The 18,604-nt window shown below is 38.0% G+C and overlaps 2 protein-coding genes across 15 annotated transcripts in view; both read left to right on the forward strand.

The window, feature by feature from the left end:
* nfat5b (nuclear factor of activated T cells 5b) overlaps positions 1-5,605 on the forward strand; it is a 39,737-nt gene extending 34,132 nt beyond the window's left edge. For all 13 annotated transcript variants that reach the window (XM_085155548.1, XM_085155541.1, XM_085155551.1 and 10 more), the window contains one exon: positions 356-5,605. In XM_085155548.1, coding sequence (XP_085011674.1) covers positions 356-594 — 239 coding nt within the window. In that variant the 3' untranslated portion in view covers positions 595-5,605. The remainder of the gene's footprint in view (positions 1-355) is intronic.
* A 710-nt stretch (positions 5,606-6,315) lies between these two features.
* Positions 6,316-16,773, forward strand: kars1 (lysyl-tRNA synthetase 1). Of its 2 annotated transcripts, XM_085155554.1 has the most exons (15): positions 6,353-6,449; positions 7,162-7,329; positions 7,621-7,759; positions 7,868-8,033; positions 8,120-8,213; positions 8,559-8,745; positions 10,990-11,115; positions 11,278-11,397; positions 12,521-12,683; positions 12,990-13,163; positions 13,323-13,408; positions 13,492-13,577; positions 13,664-13,790; positions 13,914-14,057; positions 16,266-16,773. In XM_085155554.1, exons 2-15 carry the CDS (start codon positions 7,190-7,192, stop codon positions 16,338-16,340), a joined length of 1,827 nt encoding a protein of 608 aa, XP_085011680.1. In that variant the 5' UTR covers positions 6,353-6,449; positions 7,162-7,189; the 3' UTR covers positions 16,341-16,773. The 2 variants fall into 2 exon arrangements, with proteins under 2 accessions (XP_085011681.1, XP_085011680.1); XM_085155555.1 differs by lacking the exon at positions 7,162-7,329 and having other exon boundaries at positions 6,316-6,449.
* Positions 16,774-18,604: the final 1,831 nt, after the last annotated feature.

Here is an 18,604-nt window from a genome sequence, read left to right on the forward strand (position 1 = left end):
ATCAGATTAAATTTCACATGTCTGTGAAATACCAGTATTAGAATTTATCCTTTTTATTTTTATTAATGTTCATCTTTAACATATTTGTAAAGTTTTTTTTATCCCCATCCTTTAATTGTTCAATAAAAGAAAAACAAAACACAATTTTTAAGTCGGATTTATAGGTTGCAAATTGGCAAGAATTGAGTACAGTCAGTTTTTTTTTTTTTTGACAGTAGTGTCTCCACTTTTCATTCAAAGCATAACTAATTAATAATCTGTTCACTGCTTACTTTATTCAAAGGCCTGTGGTTTGTAATTTTCTTGACTATGGTTCCTGTTGAGTCATGAAGCTCTTTCTGTTCCTTCCTTGCAGAATGTGGCCAGTTGATGGAAACTCCTGGAAACACGCTGTCAGATCAGATAATAGCAATCAGCCAGTCTGGTCAGAACCAGAGAGAGAGTGAAGCGCACATCCAGTCCCTGCTCAGCCAGTCCCTCTCTCAGTCTGGCACTGTGCCGAACACCATGTCTGCCTCTCAGAACATGGAGAAGATTGACGATCTGCTGGTCAGCCTGCAGGAGCCGGGCAGCAACATAACTCGTTCCTACTAATTGAATGCAGGTTTATAACTTTTTCTTTCTTTAAAAAGTTTTATATGTGGAAAGATTGTAAAAATTTGTAGGTCCAAATATTGTCTCTTAGCAATTTTATGTAGGTTAAACTTTTAAAATTAACCCTCAGTAATGTGTTTATTTGTGGTCACTTCATGTTTTGTTTTTTTCTGAACTATATGCATATGATTTGGTCGTCTTTTAAGGGTGTGTTAGGAAAGAACAGTTAAGATGAGCTAAAGATTTTATAGTGACCATGAAGATAAAGTGGACAAATTAATATTCGGATAACTAAAAGAAATGAAACATAAACATCTCTAACTGAATGACTGAATGGCTGAAAATGGCAATGGACTCCAGAGAAGGAAACCTCCGTGAAACTTTGAAAGATGTTGAATTTAGACCTCGGGAAAGACACTAACCAGCAATCCTAGGAATTTGTTAGATTTCTATCTGTAAGTAGAATTTCACTAATGTTATTTGCAGTATCTTTTAGTTCTTGTGGTGTTTTCACAAATCACATTCTTTTTTTTTCCTTTTTCAAAAACTTTTGTATTTTGGTTGCACGGATCATGGATCGTGTGACACAGTGAGAGGAGTGCGGTATGTAGGCGTTGAAGGGGTGTCAAACTCGTTTTAGTTCAAGGACCACATGAAATCAGTTTGATTTCATTTCAGTGGGTGTTAGGGTAGTTGAATCACTGAACTTCAACTTTAAAAAGTTTAATAAACATAACTTAATGAGTCCTCCATTTTTCATAAAGAAAACAAGAACCAACAGTCTGAGATGCTTTTGGTTTAACTTTAGTGTAGCATGACAGGCTTTTTCAAGAGGGAGTTGGTTTAGACAGCCACTCTCATTAGTTGGATGATTTTTAATTACTTAATTAATTAATTTAATTACAGACTGAAGAGACCAAAGATTGTGCAAGTTTGACAGTTTGTTAAAGTCTTCGAGTGGGCTGAATTGGCTCCTCTGCCCTCACGTTTGACACCCCTGGTAGGTAGCTTCTGTTGAGTCATGTGATCCAACAGTGTAGAAAGTGTGCAAGAAGCTGGAGCAGGCAGAGAAATGAGAGACAAAGGACGAGCTGTAAAAACGAATACACACTAATCTTATGTAATATCGCAATTAAGTTTTGTTTGTTTGTGGGTGCTTAATATTTCATTGTTGTAGCAGCAAGCTTGCACCCGATAATGTAAATAAATCCGCTTTAGTTGTCTTTGTCACAAAGTGACTTTGGTTTCATTGATGATGGAAGCTCAGATGCTCACTAGGTGTACTGTACTGTTCTGTGTTATATTTTGCTGCAAATCGGTCTTGTCAAGGCCAGTTGAGTAGATTGATGACTATAAACTAAAATATTTGTAGTTCAAGCAAAGCTCGTCAGTGTGATGGTCAGTGTAGATGTGAAACACACACCAGTCAGCCACAATAATAAAACCTTCAATAGTTTAATGCAGTTTATCGCCCCGCTGGGAGAACTTGGTTCCTGACATTCATCAGGATAACTGGACCTGTTGTTTGACCACCGCAAATACAGCTCAAGGAACATCACGCTTCCCAGATCCCAGTGATGTCAAGCATCGACAGTTTGAGCTGGAACAAGCCTGGTCTACGGAGTCCTCAATTTACTACCGACCAAGTCCAGAAGGATCCTCGCCACCAGAGATCAGGACTCCGCCAGAGGTGTTCTTGACGGACCCATGCAATATTAGGAAGATGGGTTTTAATGTTGTGGCTGATCAGTGTCTTTTTGAGTATGAAATACTTTGCAGTATCCACCACAGTGTACAGGCTTTGTAATGAAGGCGTGACAAAATTTAAGGCATTTAAAAAAAAAAAAAAATCATCACCAGGAGGCAGCAAGTTTGCCTGAAGCTGCCTCTTCTGCATTGTTTACAGTGAATATGAATATGGATCATAAAAACAAATTACCACGAGAGTCGGATTTAAGCCAGTATCGCTAAATGTGTCCAAAGTAGTTACTGTATAACAAAAATGTTTTATAACAGTGTGACTTTTTGACATCTATGATACAACTGTCACTGTTCATTCACAGAAAAAGCTAAAACATTATTAGTCCTTTATTTTATTTATCCAGGTAAAAATTCTCATTCAGATTAAAAATCGAATTTCCACGAGAGACCTGGCATCGTACTAACATATTAGATTCCTAAAAGCTGTGCTGGAAAACTGGACAAATCAGGAAAAACTTACATTACCTGCATTAAAATGTTAAATGCTAACTTCAGATGACCTATATCTCGTATATATACATGCACCTAGAGCAGAATATATTATATGTAGAATATATATATTATATTTTCATTGTGTGCTTTAGTGTCATTTTGTTGGTGTCATTCTGCGGCAGGCACGCATGAACAGGAGTAGTAGACTTTTTTCTTTTCTTTTTTTTAAAGCCTTTCCAGCAGGTTATAAATGTGATTGATTCAGTGAATGTTGAAAAAGCAGCAGCATTCACTAATGCTACTGCACATCTCATCCAGGATAGTGTATTAACATGCACGAATAGAGCCCGCTACATATGTTTTCTTGTAAATGGATACTGTACAGTTTGGATACTGTACTGTACTGTACAGTTCATGTCGCCGTAAGCAGTTTGCCAGTGACCTCTGGACCAAAGTTTGACTCAAATCTTGCTCTGAATGAATCCAGGAATGATGGAAGGCCAGTTTTATGGCTCATGAGTTTTTATTCTGTTTTTACAGACTTGCATTTTAGCTTTAAGATCAGCGTAGCTTTTTTCTCTTCCTTTACAGAATTTACAGATTTTATTGTTAGACTTTGTCCTACTGTTCACGCTTTTCCCCTCAATGTCATGTCTAGTTTCCCTTTAAAGTGTGTGCACGAACAAGGTGCTGGTCTCTGATAGGATCGGCTCCGTTTTACGCCTCGTTGTTGCCGTGTTTTCTGTATATAGTTTGTCAGAAGTACATCAACACCGCTACATTTTCCACGCTTTCAAATCTGATTTAGCTGTCGGTTTGGATGGAGACAATGTAAACTCGATTAATGTAATATGTGGAGCTACAGGGCGTCAGTTGGAAGAGTTGGAGTGGTTTTTAAAGGGACGCGACTCCTGAAGAAAACCCGTCTTTGGAGAAAAGAGCTTTCTGAGACTGGCTTTCTTCAATTTGTGACTTTGTTTAATAACTAATATTTCCAGTGTTGAATATTTATGATTTAATTTCCTTTTGTTTGTAGATACTAATTCTTTTTTTTATCAGTTTAGTACTTGTGCCTCTTTTCAGAGAAGTATATCTTAATTTATTTGTGTGTTGGTAGGTCTCCAAATTGTAATCGGAGCTGTGTTTCTAACTTTGTGAATGACACAGATTGTGATTTGGCAGCCATCCCCCAAAGAGACATGCACACATGCTGATACAGGCACCTTGCGATGGATATTTCTGTGCACAGTTCCTTCTGTGACTTGCAGAAGTTGTAGTTACACCATTAAGCTGACGTCACATGTTTATTTATGGTTTGTAATTAGACCGAAGGACCGATGTGACCAAATACTTAAAAACAGGGCAGCAGTATTTTTACAATGAAAATCATCCTAAATGTGCATCATGGTTGTAAAAGTGTCATTTTGAGACACAGTGAATGAATGGTACACATAAGGGGGAGGTGATTACTTTTTTTTTTTTGAGGGGGGGGGGGGGGGGTTCCTCAGTTGTGTATATTATGTGTAATTGTTGATCAGATATGAGTGTGTTTCCCTCATTTACACCGTCGTGTATGGAAAACAAGAGGGATTGTTTTGTTTTGAAAAAAGTTCTCGTTTTTCTCATTTTATTTAATTTTCTTTTTCAGTAGAACAAGATGTGGTTTTCTTTTATTATAACCTATTAATATTATGTCATCAGAGTCACAGACATTTTAGTTGTTTTGTGTTTTTTTTTTTGTTGTTGTTGTTTTTTTTACACCATAAACACTGCTTAAAACACCCATAAAGATTGTACACGTGCCTTAACGAGATGTTGTAGCAACAGTCAGATTGACGTTTTACCATATCTGCTTGTTTAACACCCCGCTGGCCCTACCGGTGATGGTTAGTCCTTATTAAATAGAATGTTTTAAGCCATAACACTTTGAGTGCGCTTTAAGTGCTCGACAACAGTGACCAGATAAATGAGGTTGTGGTGGATTCATGTGTTGTGCAATTTGTGTCATATCTCACTTGTTTGTACTGAAGTACCCATTGCATTTATGTTGTTCGACACAGATGCAAAAAAGATTTTTCTCTGAAACTGCTATGCAGCTAATAAACCTTTTTAAATGTAGATCTATTACTTTTTGAACATATATTTTTCTATATAGCCTCTCGCATTTTTAGACTAAAGGAGAAACCAAAATAGTTGTTCTTTGTTATTTACAATTTCTGCCTGATTTTAATTCTGTTAGTCAAAATGCTAACTTTTCAGCAACAATTAAAGATGCTTTCTTGTGTTTTGGTTTAGACAAGGGTCACAAATGTGTGTTTTCTTTGTTCCCATCTTACTTAAAGGCTTTGTTAGGAGATGTGAGTCATACCTCCGTCTATACCAGTTGTTTACTGTGCAGTGGTTCTGATGTCCCTCAGGACATCCTGTTCAACAGGATGTCATTTTAATTGTCACGAGTCATTTTGCTCAGACCTGTGAGACCAGTAAAAGGTGGTGCACACTAGGTTTGTTCTGCAATTTGAAAAGGTGTGGATAATTATCCTTGCCACAAATTCTCTACAAATTGTACTTCGATTTCTCTGCCATATTTAAAGCCTAAGTGAACCACTCTTCTAGTAAACATCCGAAGGTGTAAAAATCTTCCTTTCTGTTTCTTACCGTGTGAACAACTATCAAATCATCATTACCCAAAATATTAAAAAAACAAACAAACAAATAAATAACTTTTATATATCTGGCTTTTATTGGGACATTTTTACTCTTGCAATTAATTTTCTGTTAAACTTGCTGCTATCTGTAATAAATGTATTTACTTTAAGTTCTAGTTGGGTTTTTATTTCATGTTTCTGGTGTAAAACTATTACTTGGCTATGAGAGGAGGACACGACTTTTATTAATTTTAGTTTATTATTTGGATGCCTTCTTAACACAAATTAAGGTATTCCTAGTTTTGTGTTTGTTTTTCCACACTGGCTTTATGTAGATTATTTTCTGATGAAACATAGGATTATGTTTCAGAAAATAATAGTAGTATCATTTAGTATATTGTTACCAAAACACCCTTTTTTAATGAAATAAGTAGCAACAAAATATCAGATAAAGCAATCTGTAACTGAGAGTTAATTTATTTATTGCGCCATTTAATGGAATAAAGTCTGGCAAAATCGTTTTTAAACGTTTCTCCTAAGCTTAGGATGGAGGGAGAATAAACTGGGCCTACCTTATTACAGCTTTAAATGTGTTGAAAGATGATATAAATTAAACAACACGCATTCATGCAGCATGAAGGCGACAACATACAAGTTATGAAACATTTCTGTTCATGTTAGATTTCAGAACATTTAGTAATATTACTATGCAATTAAATCCCGATTTATGTATTGATTTATTAATAAATAAATTAGAATATAACAACAACAAAAACAGTCAGCTCTCCACATTCAGCAGGTCGTAATTTGTGGCCTATCGTTTGTTAAATCAACTGTAGCCCACCTTGTGACGTATCCTTGGACGTGTCAGTTTTCTGGTTTCCGTCAGTCCTTTAAACGCACCACTCAGTTCTCGCGTTTCTGCGGCGCACGCATGTCAGTTGCTCTTTCTGAGCGCTGCATCAAGAACATGGCAGACGTAAAGACGGTGGACGGAGACAAACTCAGCAAAAAGTGAGCTTATTTGTTTCTTCTTTCGCATTTTCACCGCTCTTTACCTCTATCGCTTTTGTCACATCGTCCAAGATTTTTTCCTTTCGACAGTTATGGCAGTTCCAGTTTGGCACCGCAAAACATCAGGTCAGAGCGTGAAAACGTAGTGAAGGTCCCGTATTGAGGCATCGTACTAGCCTACATACCCCAGAATTCAAGTCGTGTGTGTTTCTGGTAGTTGCAGTCCTAAATTTAATTTAAGACCAGTGGCGAAAGTGTCTCTTGTTGACGTGTGAAACTACAACATCCACAATACATTGTTAAACGACTTCGATACGTCGTGCAATCGCGTGGGCGTCTTACATGTGCAGTTATAATTTTAGCGAATGATGGTTTATCGGGTGAAACTATGTATGCTGATTTGTTTATTTAGAAGGACGCTCTGTTTAATATAAAAAATCTTAAATAAAGCCAAGCGCATGTTACTTCGTTCCTCCAGATCATCTTTGTTTGCCAAGAGTAGAGCTGTAGAAAGTGAAACCGGAATCTAATTACAGGAAGTGTAAAGCTAATTATGTAAAAATATATACTTGTTTACTTGTTTGGATCTTGGAGGGTCTTGCCTAATAGGAGGGTTCTATCAACCCCAGCAGGGTGTAGTTTTGCCTGAAGGACAGAGCAGAGACAGCCTTCATATACTGTACACTGTCTTTGTATATGTCTATTTTCTCAGGTCTGTCTGCTGACTGTCGTAGTTCAGCATGCTGTGTCTGGTCAGGGCAGCCAGGCAGCAGCTGTGCCAAGCCTGTGGGGTCAGGGGACAGTGGTTAAAATATGCGCCCCCATGTACAGCTGCAAGCCCAGCTCAGATTTACGGGAACCGCTGGAGAGGTGACAAAAGGTTGGTGGCTTTTCCATTCCAGTGCGGAAAACAACCAACCTTTTGTCATTAGAGCTGATGTGTTCGTCCATACCGTTTTGCGTGAATATTTGTTGTACCTCTCTGCTAGTAGAAAATCATGTTGTCCTTTTGTTTTGCTTTTATTTATTTTGGTTACAATAATAGAGTAGGTTATATGATGTGACTTTTTGGCTTTTTTGAATTTCAAATTATTATTATTTTAGTTGCAAATGCATCATAAGGGCAAAGTGTGGTATCCAACCACTGATTGCTGTTTTTGTTTTTATTCAGTGAGCTGAAGAGGCGAATGAAAGCAGAGAAAAAGGCAGCTGAGAAAGAAGCCAAGGTTAAAGAGCAGGTGGAGCAAAAAAAAGAATCAAATGACCAGGAAACAGAAAATGCCTTGGATGAGGAGACGCTTGACCCCAATGTGAGAGTTTTGCGTAGTTATTTTACCTCAGTGCATATATATATATTAAACCCTTTTTAAAAACATATATTAACAACAAGAACATCTGTCTTTTCCCATGTAATACAGCAATACTTTAAGATCCGCACTCAGGCCATCCAGGAGTTGAAGGGCACAGCGGAGGACCCTTACCCACACAAGTATAATGTGGACCTGTCGCTTACAGAGTTCATTGAGAAATACAATCATCTACAGCCTGGAGACCAGCTGACAGATGTTGTTCTCAGTGTGTCAGGTAGTGAAAAGTGTTTACTATCTCCTTTTTTTCCTGTGTGTTTGCACTTAATTGTAATTAATCCAAACTGAATATATGTTTGATAGGCCGCGTCCATGCTAAGAGGGCTTCAGGTGCCAAGCTGCTGTTCTATGACTTGCGAGGTGAAGGAGTCAAATTGCAAGTTATGGCAAATTCAAGGTACAGAAACAAAGTTGGTTTGTTTTTTGTTTTTTTGGTTTTGGTTTTGTTCTTTTAGAAAACCCAAAGAGATTTCACCTCTTGACGCTGTGAATGACACACTCCCCATCTGGGAATTTGTTTTTCGTTTGCATGGATTGTGCAAAAGTAAATGTTACAGATTCATAATGATATATTGAAATTATAATGAGCTGATGATTTACCTTTTCATCAAGATTTCTTGATTATGTGATGATTATAAAATCTAAGGGAAAAAACTGCATTTATGTCTCCAAATAATGTTTCTCCTTACGAGGAAACTTCAGATTGTAGTGACTGATTTTCTGTGTTACCTTCTTTTTTCAGAAACTACAAGTCTGAGGATGACTTTGTGGCTATCAACAACAAACTGCGCCGTGGTGACATCATTGGTGTCCGCGGTAACCCAGGAAAGACCAAGAAAGGGGAGCTGAGTATAATTCCCATTGAGATGACTCTACTGTCACCATGTTTGCACATGCTACCCCACCTCCACTTTGGTCTCAAAGACAAGGTAGTGACCAGCACACTCTGTAGGGACAAAAGTATTGGTCCACACCTCTTCATCTTTTAATTCATTTGTTTTCAGTCCCTTTACCACAGGCGCATGAAATATAACATCTAGCCAGGCAGGCTGCCAATTCAAGCATGGTATTTTAATTGGATGCAGTCAGTTCTTAAAATTCATTCTGTCCCACATATGCCACAGTCACCTATTAGTGGTATTATTCGTAAAGCAGAAGCATTTCAGCACTATAGCAAGTCACCCCACAAAATTGCTGAGGTGCATATTGTATTTGTAAGTCACAAATGCTTTGTTTACTTAGTAACCGGTGAGTTCCAAACCTTCTCTGGTATTAATATCAGCACAAAAATTGTTTGCCAAGAGCTTCATGCCATGGGATTCCATGAGAGAGCAGCTCCTGTAGCTGTAATGTGTAGGTGGTCCAGTACTTTTCTTCAGGTTATATATTAAGGCACAGTGTTAGTGAAACTAAACGGTACTTTTGTCGTCTCTTTCTTAAAGGAACTAAATCATTTATAAATGGGAGTGCTACCCAGTGCTACCCAAAGGTTAGCTTTAACAGCCAAGGCATTCCTTCTTAAATTTCACGATGTGCTCTGCTTCAAGGCAGTGACAAAGTGCAAATGACACAAGCTAGAAAAAATTTCTACTTTACAAGGCTTAAATGTTACTGTGTTTCTCCAGTGTAGACCTTTTTTCACAGTAGATGTTACGACTTATCAAAGACATAATAGTATCATTCACTGCAGCATAGTCATGTGCCACTTTCTTTCCCTTCACTGCAAGTCTAGCAGCATTTGAGTTGTTTGTCTTAGTCAGCCTGTAATTACCAGTGTTTAGTTTTGCAACTCAAATACAAGTTAGTGTGGTGACTTTCACTTTCAGTTACGTTGATTTTTACTTTTAGTTAGACATCTAATGTCATGTCATAAGATGCCCTTTTTTGTATTAGGAAATGTGATTTAACTGTAAAGTATGTGGCTAAATGGGACATAATGGTGTATCTTTCATGATATTTATTCAATGACAGTTAAGGATCACTTTTGTGTTCACTAACCAGCTTTGGCTGCAGTGTCCAATAAGTAGAAAGCTTTTACAGAGGAGCTAATATTGCTGTGAATGTAGACTTTAGCCTCTGTTAAGAGGAGGGAAACAAATATATCTGTTGTTAGAACTGCAGTAATCAGTATTGGGCTGCAACAGTTCATCAACTAACTAGTTTCTTTTTTAATTCTCACAGCAAACATTTTGTTCAATGCTCTATTTAATCCACGACTCTGTAGTGCGCAGTTGCAGCTGAAATAGACCTGCAGTAGAAACGTATTTAGGAGCAGCTTGTGAATAAAAGGTATTACAACACTAAGCCCGTGCAGATTTTCAACAGAAGTACTGACAGCAACAGTGACGATGATGCTGCCATGGTTTAATATTAATAATGGACTCCCTTACTGAGAGGGTGACCTCAGATGGAGCGAAAAACAGCAGCACTTGTTACTATAACCACCATTAAAACTTTCACTAGAAAAAAAGCTGGCAAGAGTCCTTAAACAAACCACCTCTTCAGCAAGCCCCAACGTGGAGAAAAGTGAACGTGTAGCTGCTGCCATCCACTGCCATTTGTTTGATACAGCAAAACTATAAAACTGCAGAAGTTAAAATAAGAGCATATCTGTGCAGATGAACTGCTAACTTACTCTGATATAATCTTTAGGCATGCTTTCTGTTTGAGTGATACCTGCAGAAGACAGGGCTGAATCTGGTTTGTTTTTTTAGTTTAGTCTGTTTTCTTCCACAGGCCAGTAAAAGTAAAACTCTGCACCACTGACACAGTGCTGTTAGGCAGAACTTATTATTAACTCCAGTTCAGACCGGCACCATTAGAACATCTGTTTTTGCAGCACAGGACAAAACCCAGTTCTAAGAATGCTGATGTGCTTGCTTTTCTTCATTGCACTCTGACAGACACTCAGTCATTCACCCAAAACACATTCACATGAACAAACACCTAATCTAGTGAAGGCTGTTTTAGTTTATGCCTTAGCTTAGGTTAAATGCAATGAAAGGGTTTTTTTTTTTTTTTTTTTGGGCAGATGTTGTAGTTCCACTTAAACCACTAAAAATATTGCCAGTTTTGAAATGTAAAACAATGGACAGTTCATTTTAAAATACCTTTTTTTTTCTCTCTTTTGAATAATGAATATATTTTCCCAATGTGAATTCTTTCTCTCAAAGGAAACACGATTCCGCCAGCGCTACTTGGATCTGATTCTCAATGACTACGTGAGGCAGAAGTTTATAACTCGTGCCAAAATCATCACATATCTACGCAGCTTCCTAGACCAGTTGGGATTTTTGGAGGTAAGTTGGATTTGAACATATACCTAACTAATCTGTGTTTGTCTGTTTGTTTTTTGGTGTGTGGATTTTATAAAATAATGGTCTAATAGTTTGTATATTTGTTTAAACATATTTTAAGTTTAAATCTGCCGTGCTGATTCATGTTTTATTTTTCTGCTTCAGATTGAGACGCCAATGATGAACATTATTCCTGGTGGTGCAGTGGCCCGGCCATTCGTTACTTATCATAATGACCTGGACATGAACCTGTATATGAGGATTGCTCCTGAGCTCTACCACAAGGTAATGTGCTATCCCAGAGTCATCCATGTATGTCAGGCTTCTCTGTAAATGTTATGAAATGCATCTGTCAGATGTGTTGCACTAACTCTTTACAGTGTGACAACTCATGTGATGGAAGAGATTTACAGTTTATTTCAACCCTGGACTCTCACTACACCTAACTACTAATAATCACTAATACTCTGAATCATTTTATTGATCTTGAGTAGATAGACTTCTGCTTACTATTAAATGTATTTGTTATACACTCACTGGACACTTTATTAGGTACACCTTGCTAGTACTGAGTTAGACCCTCTTTTCCCTTCTGAACTGCCTTAATCCTTCGTGGCTTAGATTCAATTAAGGATTAAGGTCCTGGAAACATTCCTCAGCAATTTTTGCACATCATTGATGTGAATCTTCCATTTCATCACATCTCAAAGTTGCTCTCTCACATTCAGATCTGGTGACTGTGGAGCTATTTGACTACAGTGAACTTATTGTCATGTTCAAGAAACTAGTTTGAGATGATTTGAGCTTTGTGACATGGCATGTTACCACCAGTGGATGGGTACATTCTGGTAATAGGTAGGCAGTAGCATGTTGCTCAGTTGCTGCTAAGGGACCCAAAGTGTACCCCTACTATTACACCAGCAGCAGCAGTCTAATGGCTTCATGCTTTCATGTTGTTTGTGCCTAATTCTCCACCTAACTTGTATTGAACTGTAGCGTGTTCTTCTGTAGCTCATGTTATGTGTTCAGAGATGCAGTTCTGCGTACCTCGGCATATTGGTTATTCTAAGTGGTTATTTGAGTTAACTGGTACCTCCTCTCAGTTTGAAGCAGTCTGACCATTCTCCTCTGACATCATCAAGGCAAGTTTGACCAGAAAACTCTCTATAAACCATAGAGATGGTTGTGTGGGAAAATCCCAGTCGATCAGCAGTTTCTGAAGACACGAGTTACTGCCATGTGATGAGAATTTCCCGGTTCTGCGATACCTAAAGCACATCTGACCTTACTTGATCTTAATCAGTTTTTTTGATGTTCTAGTAAATTGGGTGAACCACTCAAAACTCTTAACCTGTATTTTTCTACCATATTTGAATTATATACACTGTCCATCATATGTTTCCCACAGATGCTCGTAGTCGGTGGCATAGACAGAGTGTACGAGGTTGGCCGTCAGTTCAGGAATGAAGGCATTGATCTCACTCATAATCCAGAGTTCACCACCTGTGAATTCTATATGGCATATGCTGATTACAATGACTTGATGGAAATCACGGAGAAACTACTCTCGGGTAAGTAGAGACTACATCACTGGCCATGTTATTTCATTGGTCAGTGAGAGTTTTCTTTCACAAACAGTTATGACATTATGAGCTGTAACTCAGATTACCTCCTGATAAATTGAGTTGGATTAGAATATGTGACTTGATTTAAAACCTAAATGGGATTAGTGATTTGCTATTTGGCCAATGACTGTATAGAAAGCAGACTTTGAAGCACAATGATGATGTTCTAAATGGCTTCATGAAAACTGATGTTAAGTTGATCAGAGCTTTCTCCTCAGGGTCTTTTCAGTTTTGTCACTTTGTTTGCTGCAGGAATGGTGAAGCACATCACTGGAGGATACAAGGTGACTTATCACCCTGATGGTCCAGAGGGACAGGCCTATGAGATCGACTTCACTCCACCATTCAAAAGAGTGAGCATGACTCATGACCTGGAGAAAATTATGGGAGTGAAGTTCCCTCCTGCTGACAGCTATGACAGTGATGGTAAGAATCTGTGAAATGTATAACAGACACTTCACATGCGAACAATTACTGCTTCAGAAAAATGACTTCATCATCCTTACAATAGTTGATCATTAGGAAATATGTGTATTATTCTCTTGCAGTCATTTTTTTTCCTTTTACTGTTTTTCCCTTTTTTAGAGACACGTAAATTCTTTGACGACCTGTGTGCCCAGAAAGGAGTTGAATGTCCTCCACCCAGAACCACTGCCCGTCTCCTTGACAAGGTGGTTTATAAATTTACTTAACCTGTTATTCTTCTTTTTTCCTCCATTGAATCTGACTTGCTAATGGCTTTTTACCCCCACAGTTGGTTGGAGATTTCCTAGAGGTCACTTGCATCAACCCAACATTCATCTGTGATCACCCACAAATCATGAGCCCTTTAGCAAAATGGTGAGAAATGCTATCTTTAGCCTTCATATTTATTTCAAACGGCAATGTTCAGGTTCATACTGACACTTCTGACCCTTCTGTTACAGGCACAGAACCCAGAAAGGGCTAACTGAGCGTTTCGAGCTCTTTGTGATGAAGAAAGAAATCTGCAATGCTTACACTGAGCTGAATGATCCGATTAGACAGAGGGAGCTGTTTGAGCAGCAAGCCAAGGTGTGTTTAAAGGATAATATGACCTGTTTCACTTCTACTTCAGTGCACTGTCCTGTTCCTGCTGTTCTGTCTTTATGCTGTGATGGTATTGCATGTCAGTGATTTGAGGTGGATCTTTTTCAGGCCAAAGCTGAAGGTGATGATGAAGCCATGTTCATCGATGAGACCTTCTGCACAGCTCTGGAATATGGTCTGCCACCAACTGCCGGATGGGGCATGGGCATCGATCGTCTCACCATGTTCCTCACGGACTCCAACAACATCAAGGTAAATTAAAGTCCTCGTGGTGAGGATTAGAGATGTTCTGCTGCCTATTTTCCTAAACCAGGGGGAAAATTAGACTAACCAACTAGTCTTAAACTTAAAAAACAAAAATTTGCAAACCGTTTAATGTCAGAAACTTTGTAAACAAAGTAATTAATTATGTAATCACGTTCGGCAATATTAAATTATGCTGCTTAACTGTGCAGCACCTCGCATCGTACATTATGAACATCACATATTATAGTCTAGACAAAGAAGAAGAAAAACACTTAAAGCAATGTTAAATATAATATGAAAACATGATACTACAAAAATGTTCATGTATTATTAAAATATGTAAAATTTACCATCCCAAAACCTAAAAAAAAACTGTGACTGAAAAGTGTTATGTCGTGCATTATGAATTAGGCATGCTGTTCAAAAATTCATGAAAACCACTTAAAAATTTAAAATAACAAATTCATAAATTATCCATTTTCTTTTGTGAAGTTGGGTCGCGGGGGCAGCAGTTTAAGCAAAGAAGCCCAGACCTCCCTTTCGCCGGCCACCTCCTCGATAGATATATTCACTCCAGCAGCACTCACGTGTACTCAAGGGCCACCTCCCAGTAGGACGTGCCTGGTCACAACACCGCACCCGTAGGCGCTCACCTACGCCATCTGGTGGCAGATAGGACACAACTATTTACCAACATTTGGTATCAATTTAAATGTAAAGCAGTTAGATTAAACAACAAATACATCTGGTTCTGACTAGTGACAATAGCAACGATGGCTAGTCGGCTAGTCCCCCCATCCCTAATGGGGATGCCCAATTTACTGCTGTTCTGAGGTGTTCAATAGGTTTATGTTTATATTTATATGCTGTTTTTTGCTGTCAGGATCAAACTAAGAATTTCATCTGTTCCAACTTCAACAGGTGAATCATTCTTAGTTCTGCCAATGGTTTCTTCTCTAATGAAATTTCTCTCTATTTTTTTTTTTTTCTGTGAAAAATTCCACTTTTTTTTTTTTTTTTTTTTTTTTTTAGTATTGCATTCAACCAGTTTTAAATTAATTTACTTTTGGTTTTAGAGTTGGCACCCTCACTGTTTCTCCTGTAGCAGAATAATCACAGGTGTATTTTTTTTTTTATTACCCATAGAGTGGCTGACAAATGCATTAGACACAGCTTACAAAAGCTTGTTTTAAACTAAAACTTTCTATCATGTATTTCACAAATAACAAATTGAATTTATAAACTAATTATAACTGAATTTGAGGACTGGAAATGAATTAACATCCAAAAACAGAAACTGATTTTTTTTCATTAATGGATTCAAGTAAATACCTGTAATTTGGCATCTCAGTCAAAAAATAACAATATGCTTATTTGTAAAATAATAAATATTAAAATTCATGGCTCCAGTTTGTTCAGTTCAGTTTTGTTTATATAAACTAAATCACAGCAAACAGTCCCCTGGAGATGCTTTACATTGACATAATACAGAGAAAAAGTACAGGATAACAACAGTAATTATATTTTACCATTAAAAATAGATTTGATAAACCATAGTTGATAAATTTGTTAAGCACTGTACATTTGACGAAGAGAACTTACATTATAGGTTCATGGTTTTTATAAACTTGGCTATTTTAGTTTTGCTAAATGTAATTATTTTTATTTACCCAGGCTAATTTTGTATTTTTCTGATGCTAGGTGTCTTGGTCTTTTAAATCTTAATCCTTGCTCGTAATCATGTTACGTTAAAGGATGAGCCAGGGTTGCTTTTATTAGGGATGCTCCTGATGACTAATATCTAGTCATTTAAATTAGAGGGGGGGGGGGGGGGGGGAAACATGATCGTCAACTAACGTGTTCAGAAAACATTTAAAACTGAACACACTTTAAATGCACAAGTGAAAGATTGGCCAAATTGTTATTTAGTGTGTGGTTAATGGTAGTTACTGAGACTACATTAAAATTATTCCCCAAAAATCAGTTTGTAGCCTAACTATGTAAGACAAAATGGTGCCTTTCTTGACTTGTATGTTTAGACTAAACTGCCCCAGAAAAGCACAGAATTGGAGAACTACCAAGAATAATGGGTTAATGAGAAGCTACTGTATGAACACAAAAAACGAGCTGCTAACGTCGGCCTGACAGTTGTTATATCAGTGTGTCATGAAAAAGAATTCTCTGCTAACATTTCGATTTTTTTCATCTTCACAGGAGGTGTTGCTGTTCCCAGCCATGAAGCCTGATGACAATAAGACAGCAGCGCCATCAGAGGGCACCTCTGTCTAATAACATGACCTCTGACCTCTCCTGCTATCACACCTTTGCAGGAGTCGGCATGAAGACGAAGAATGAGCCTTTACCTCATTGTTGTCATCAGTGGAGTTTCTGGGTCTTGTGTTTTATCAATGTTAGTTTGTCAAATGATTGATAATTTCTGTCAGTAAGGAAAATCATCGGGTCTCAAATACACGTTTTGGATTTTCTGGGTTTTTTTGTTTGTTTTTTATTCCATACACTTTTGCAATCCTGTCTGATCAAAATATACTTTGAGCTATTTAAAGGGATGCTTTAGGGTACAGCATATGATAACAATGTTCAAGACCCTCTAATACTCAAGTCTTTTTACCAGGTCTACTTAAAATCCTTGTCTAAGTTTTTCAAGTTGGACTCCACAATAATCCTTTGCCAAGAGGTTTGAATAAAGTTCATATAAAGTAAACTGATTTCTTAAGTCTTGTGTATGTGTGTGTGTTTTTTCCTATTTTTTTTTTTTTAACAAGAATAAACCTGTGCTCATAGTTTGACATTTGAATTCATACATTTTTTTAATATCAAGGCTTCTAAAATGTGGTATGTTTAACTTTTTAATGTTTGGTTTTTCACTATAGCATAATTTGGCAAGTGAAAATGGATGGTAGGATTTAATTATGAGGGATTATTATTTTCAGTATTCATAAAATTTGACCTAGTAACTCAATGAACAGAGTCTGAAAATTGAAACGCAAATAATCTCTTTTTCATAAAGAATGTAACCCAACACAGTAAGTGACACCAGTGGAATCACAAATATTAGTCCATACAAAACACAGTAGCAAACAATGAAAAGTTCAAATCCACTAATGAGCCTAACTGCATCTATTCAATTCAATTCAATTTTATTTATATAGCGCCAAATCACAACAAATGTCTCCTCAAGGCGCTTCATAGATACAGAGAAAAGCCCAACAATCATATGACCCCCTATGAGCAAGCACTTTGGCGACAGTGGGAAGGAAAAACTCCCTTTTAACAGGAAGAAACCTCCGGCAGAACCAGGCTCAGGGAGGGGCGGCCATCTGCTGGCCGGTTGGGGTGAGAGAAGGAAGACAGGATAAAAGACATGCTGTGGAAGAGAGACAGAGATTAATAACAGATACGATTCAATACAGAGAGGTCTGTTAATACATAGTGAGTGAGAAAGGTGACTGGAAAGGAAAAACTCAATGCATCATGGGAATCCCCCGGCAGCCTACATCTATTGCAGCATAACTAAGGGAGGATTCAGGGTCACCTGGTCCAGCCCTAACTATATGCTTTAGCAAAAAGGAAAGTTTTAAGCCTAATCTTAGAAGTAGAGATAGTGTCTGTCTCCCGAATCCAAACTGGAAGCTGGTTCCACAGAAGAGGGGCCTGAAAACTGAAGGCTCTCCCTCCCATTCTACTTTTAAATACTCTAGGAACAACAAGTAGGCCTGCTGTGGTTATTCCCAAAAGAGTCTGTCATTGTGTTTGTGTAAACAACTTAGCTTTTGCTCTTTAAAAGAATCTCCAAAAGTTGATTCTGTTCATCTGGATGTAGCGTTTTGTGGGAGAAACATTTACTCACTCATCCAAGTGGCTTCTTCAGTCTGAGCTGACTGCAGGTTTTCCCAAATTTATAAACATTTGCATAATGACTGAAACCAGCCCACTGAAGGAACAATGGGCTGGGAGGTCACCTACATCATAATTATGCAAATTCTCATGACCATTGATCAACAACCACTGTTCAAAGAGCACTGATCAATGGCCATGAGTACCATTCACAGAGAGTTGGGGAATGGCTGCAATCACAGCATTGTAAGATGGTGAAAGATGTACGCTTAGGCCCCCTCCTCGGTTCAGAGATCATCTTTCCCTTTTCACGTCAATGACCTCCTTGACTCAGCACTCAAACCAGCGTTCCTCCAGAATGTGTACATCCTCATCATTGAAAGAGTGTCCACTGGCCTGTAGGTGTAAATAGACTGCAGAGTCCTGGCCTGACGAGGTGGCTCTTCTGTGTTGTGCCATCCGCTTCACCAGAGGTTGTTTGGTTTCTCCAATTTATAAATCCTGGCAATTCTCCTGGCACTTAACAGCGTAGACTATGTTACTCTGTTTGTGTCGGGACACCCGATCCTTGGGGTGGACCAATTTTTGAAGCAGCGTGTTTTGGGGTTTAAAAGCCACAGAGACCCAGTGTTTAGAAAAAATGTGTCTCAACTGAGTGGTCTTTAATCAGTGGTTGTTGATCAGTGTTTGTTGATCAA

Source organism: Neolamprologus multifasciatus, chromosome 1 (assembly GCF_963576455.1).
Source record: "Neolamprologus multifasciatus chromosome 1, fNeoMul1.2, whole genome shotgun sequence".
NCBI lineage: Eukaryota > Metazoa > Chordata > Actinopteri > Cichliformes > Cichlidae > Neolamprologus > Neolamprologus multifasciatus.

Coding starts and splice junctions, on each gene's coding strand:
- kars1 (XM_085155554.1), top strand. CDS start 7,190: ATGCTGTGTCTGGTCAGGGCAGCCAGGCAGCAGCTGTGCCAAGCCTGT. Junction 7,330..7,620: donor CGCTGGAGAGGTGACAAAAG/GTTGGTGGCTTT, acceptor GTTTTTATTCAG/TGAGCTGAAGAGGCGAATGA. Junction 13,791..13,913: donor TGTTTGAGCAGCAAGCCAAG/GTGTGTTTAAAG, acceptor GATCTTTTTCAG/GCCAAAGCTGAAGGTGATGA.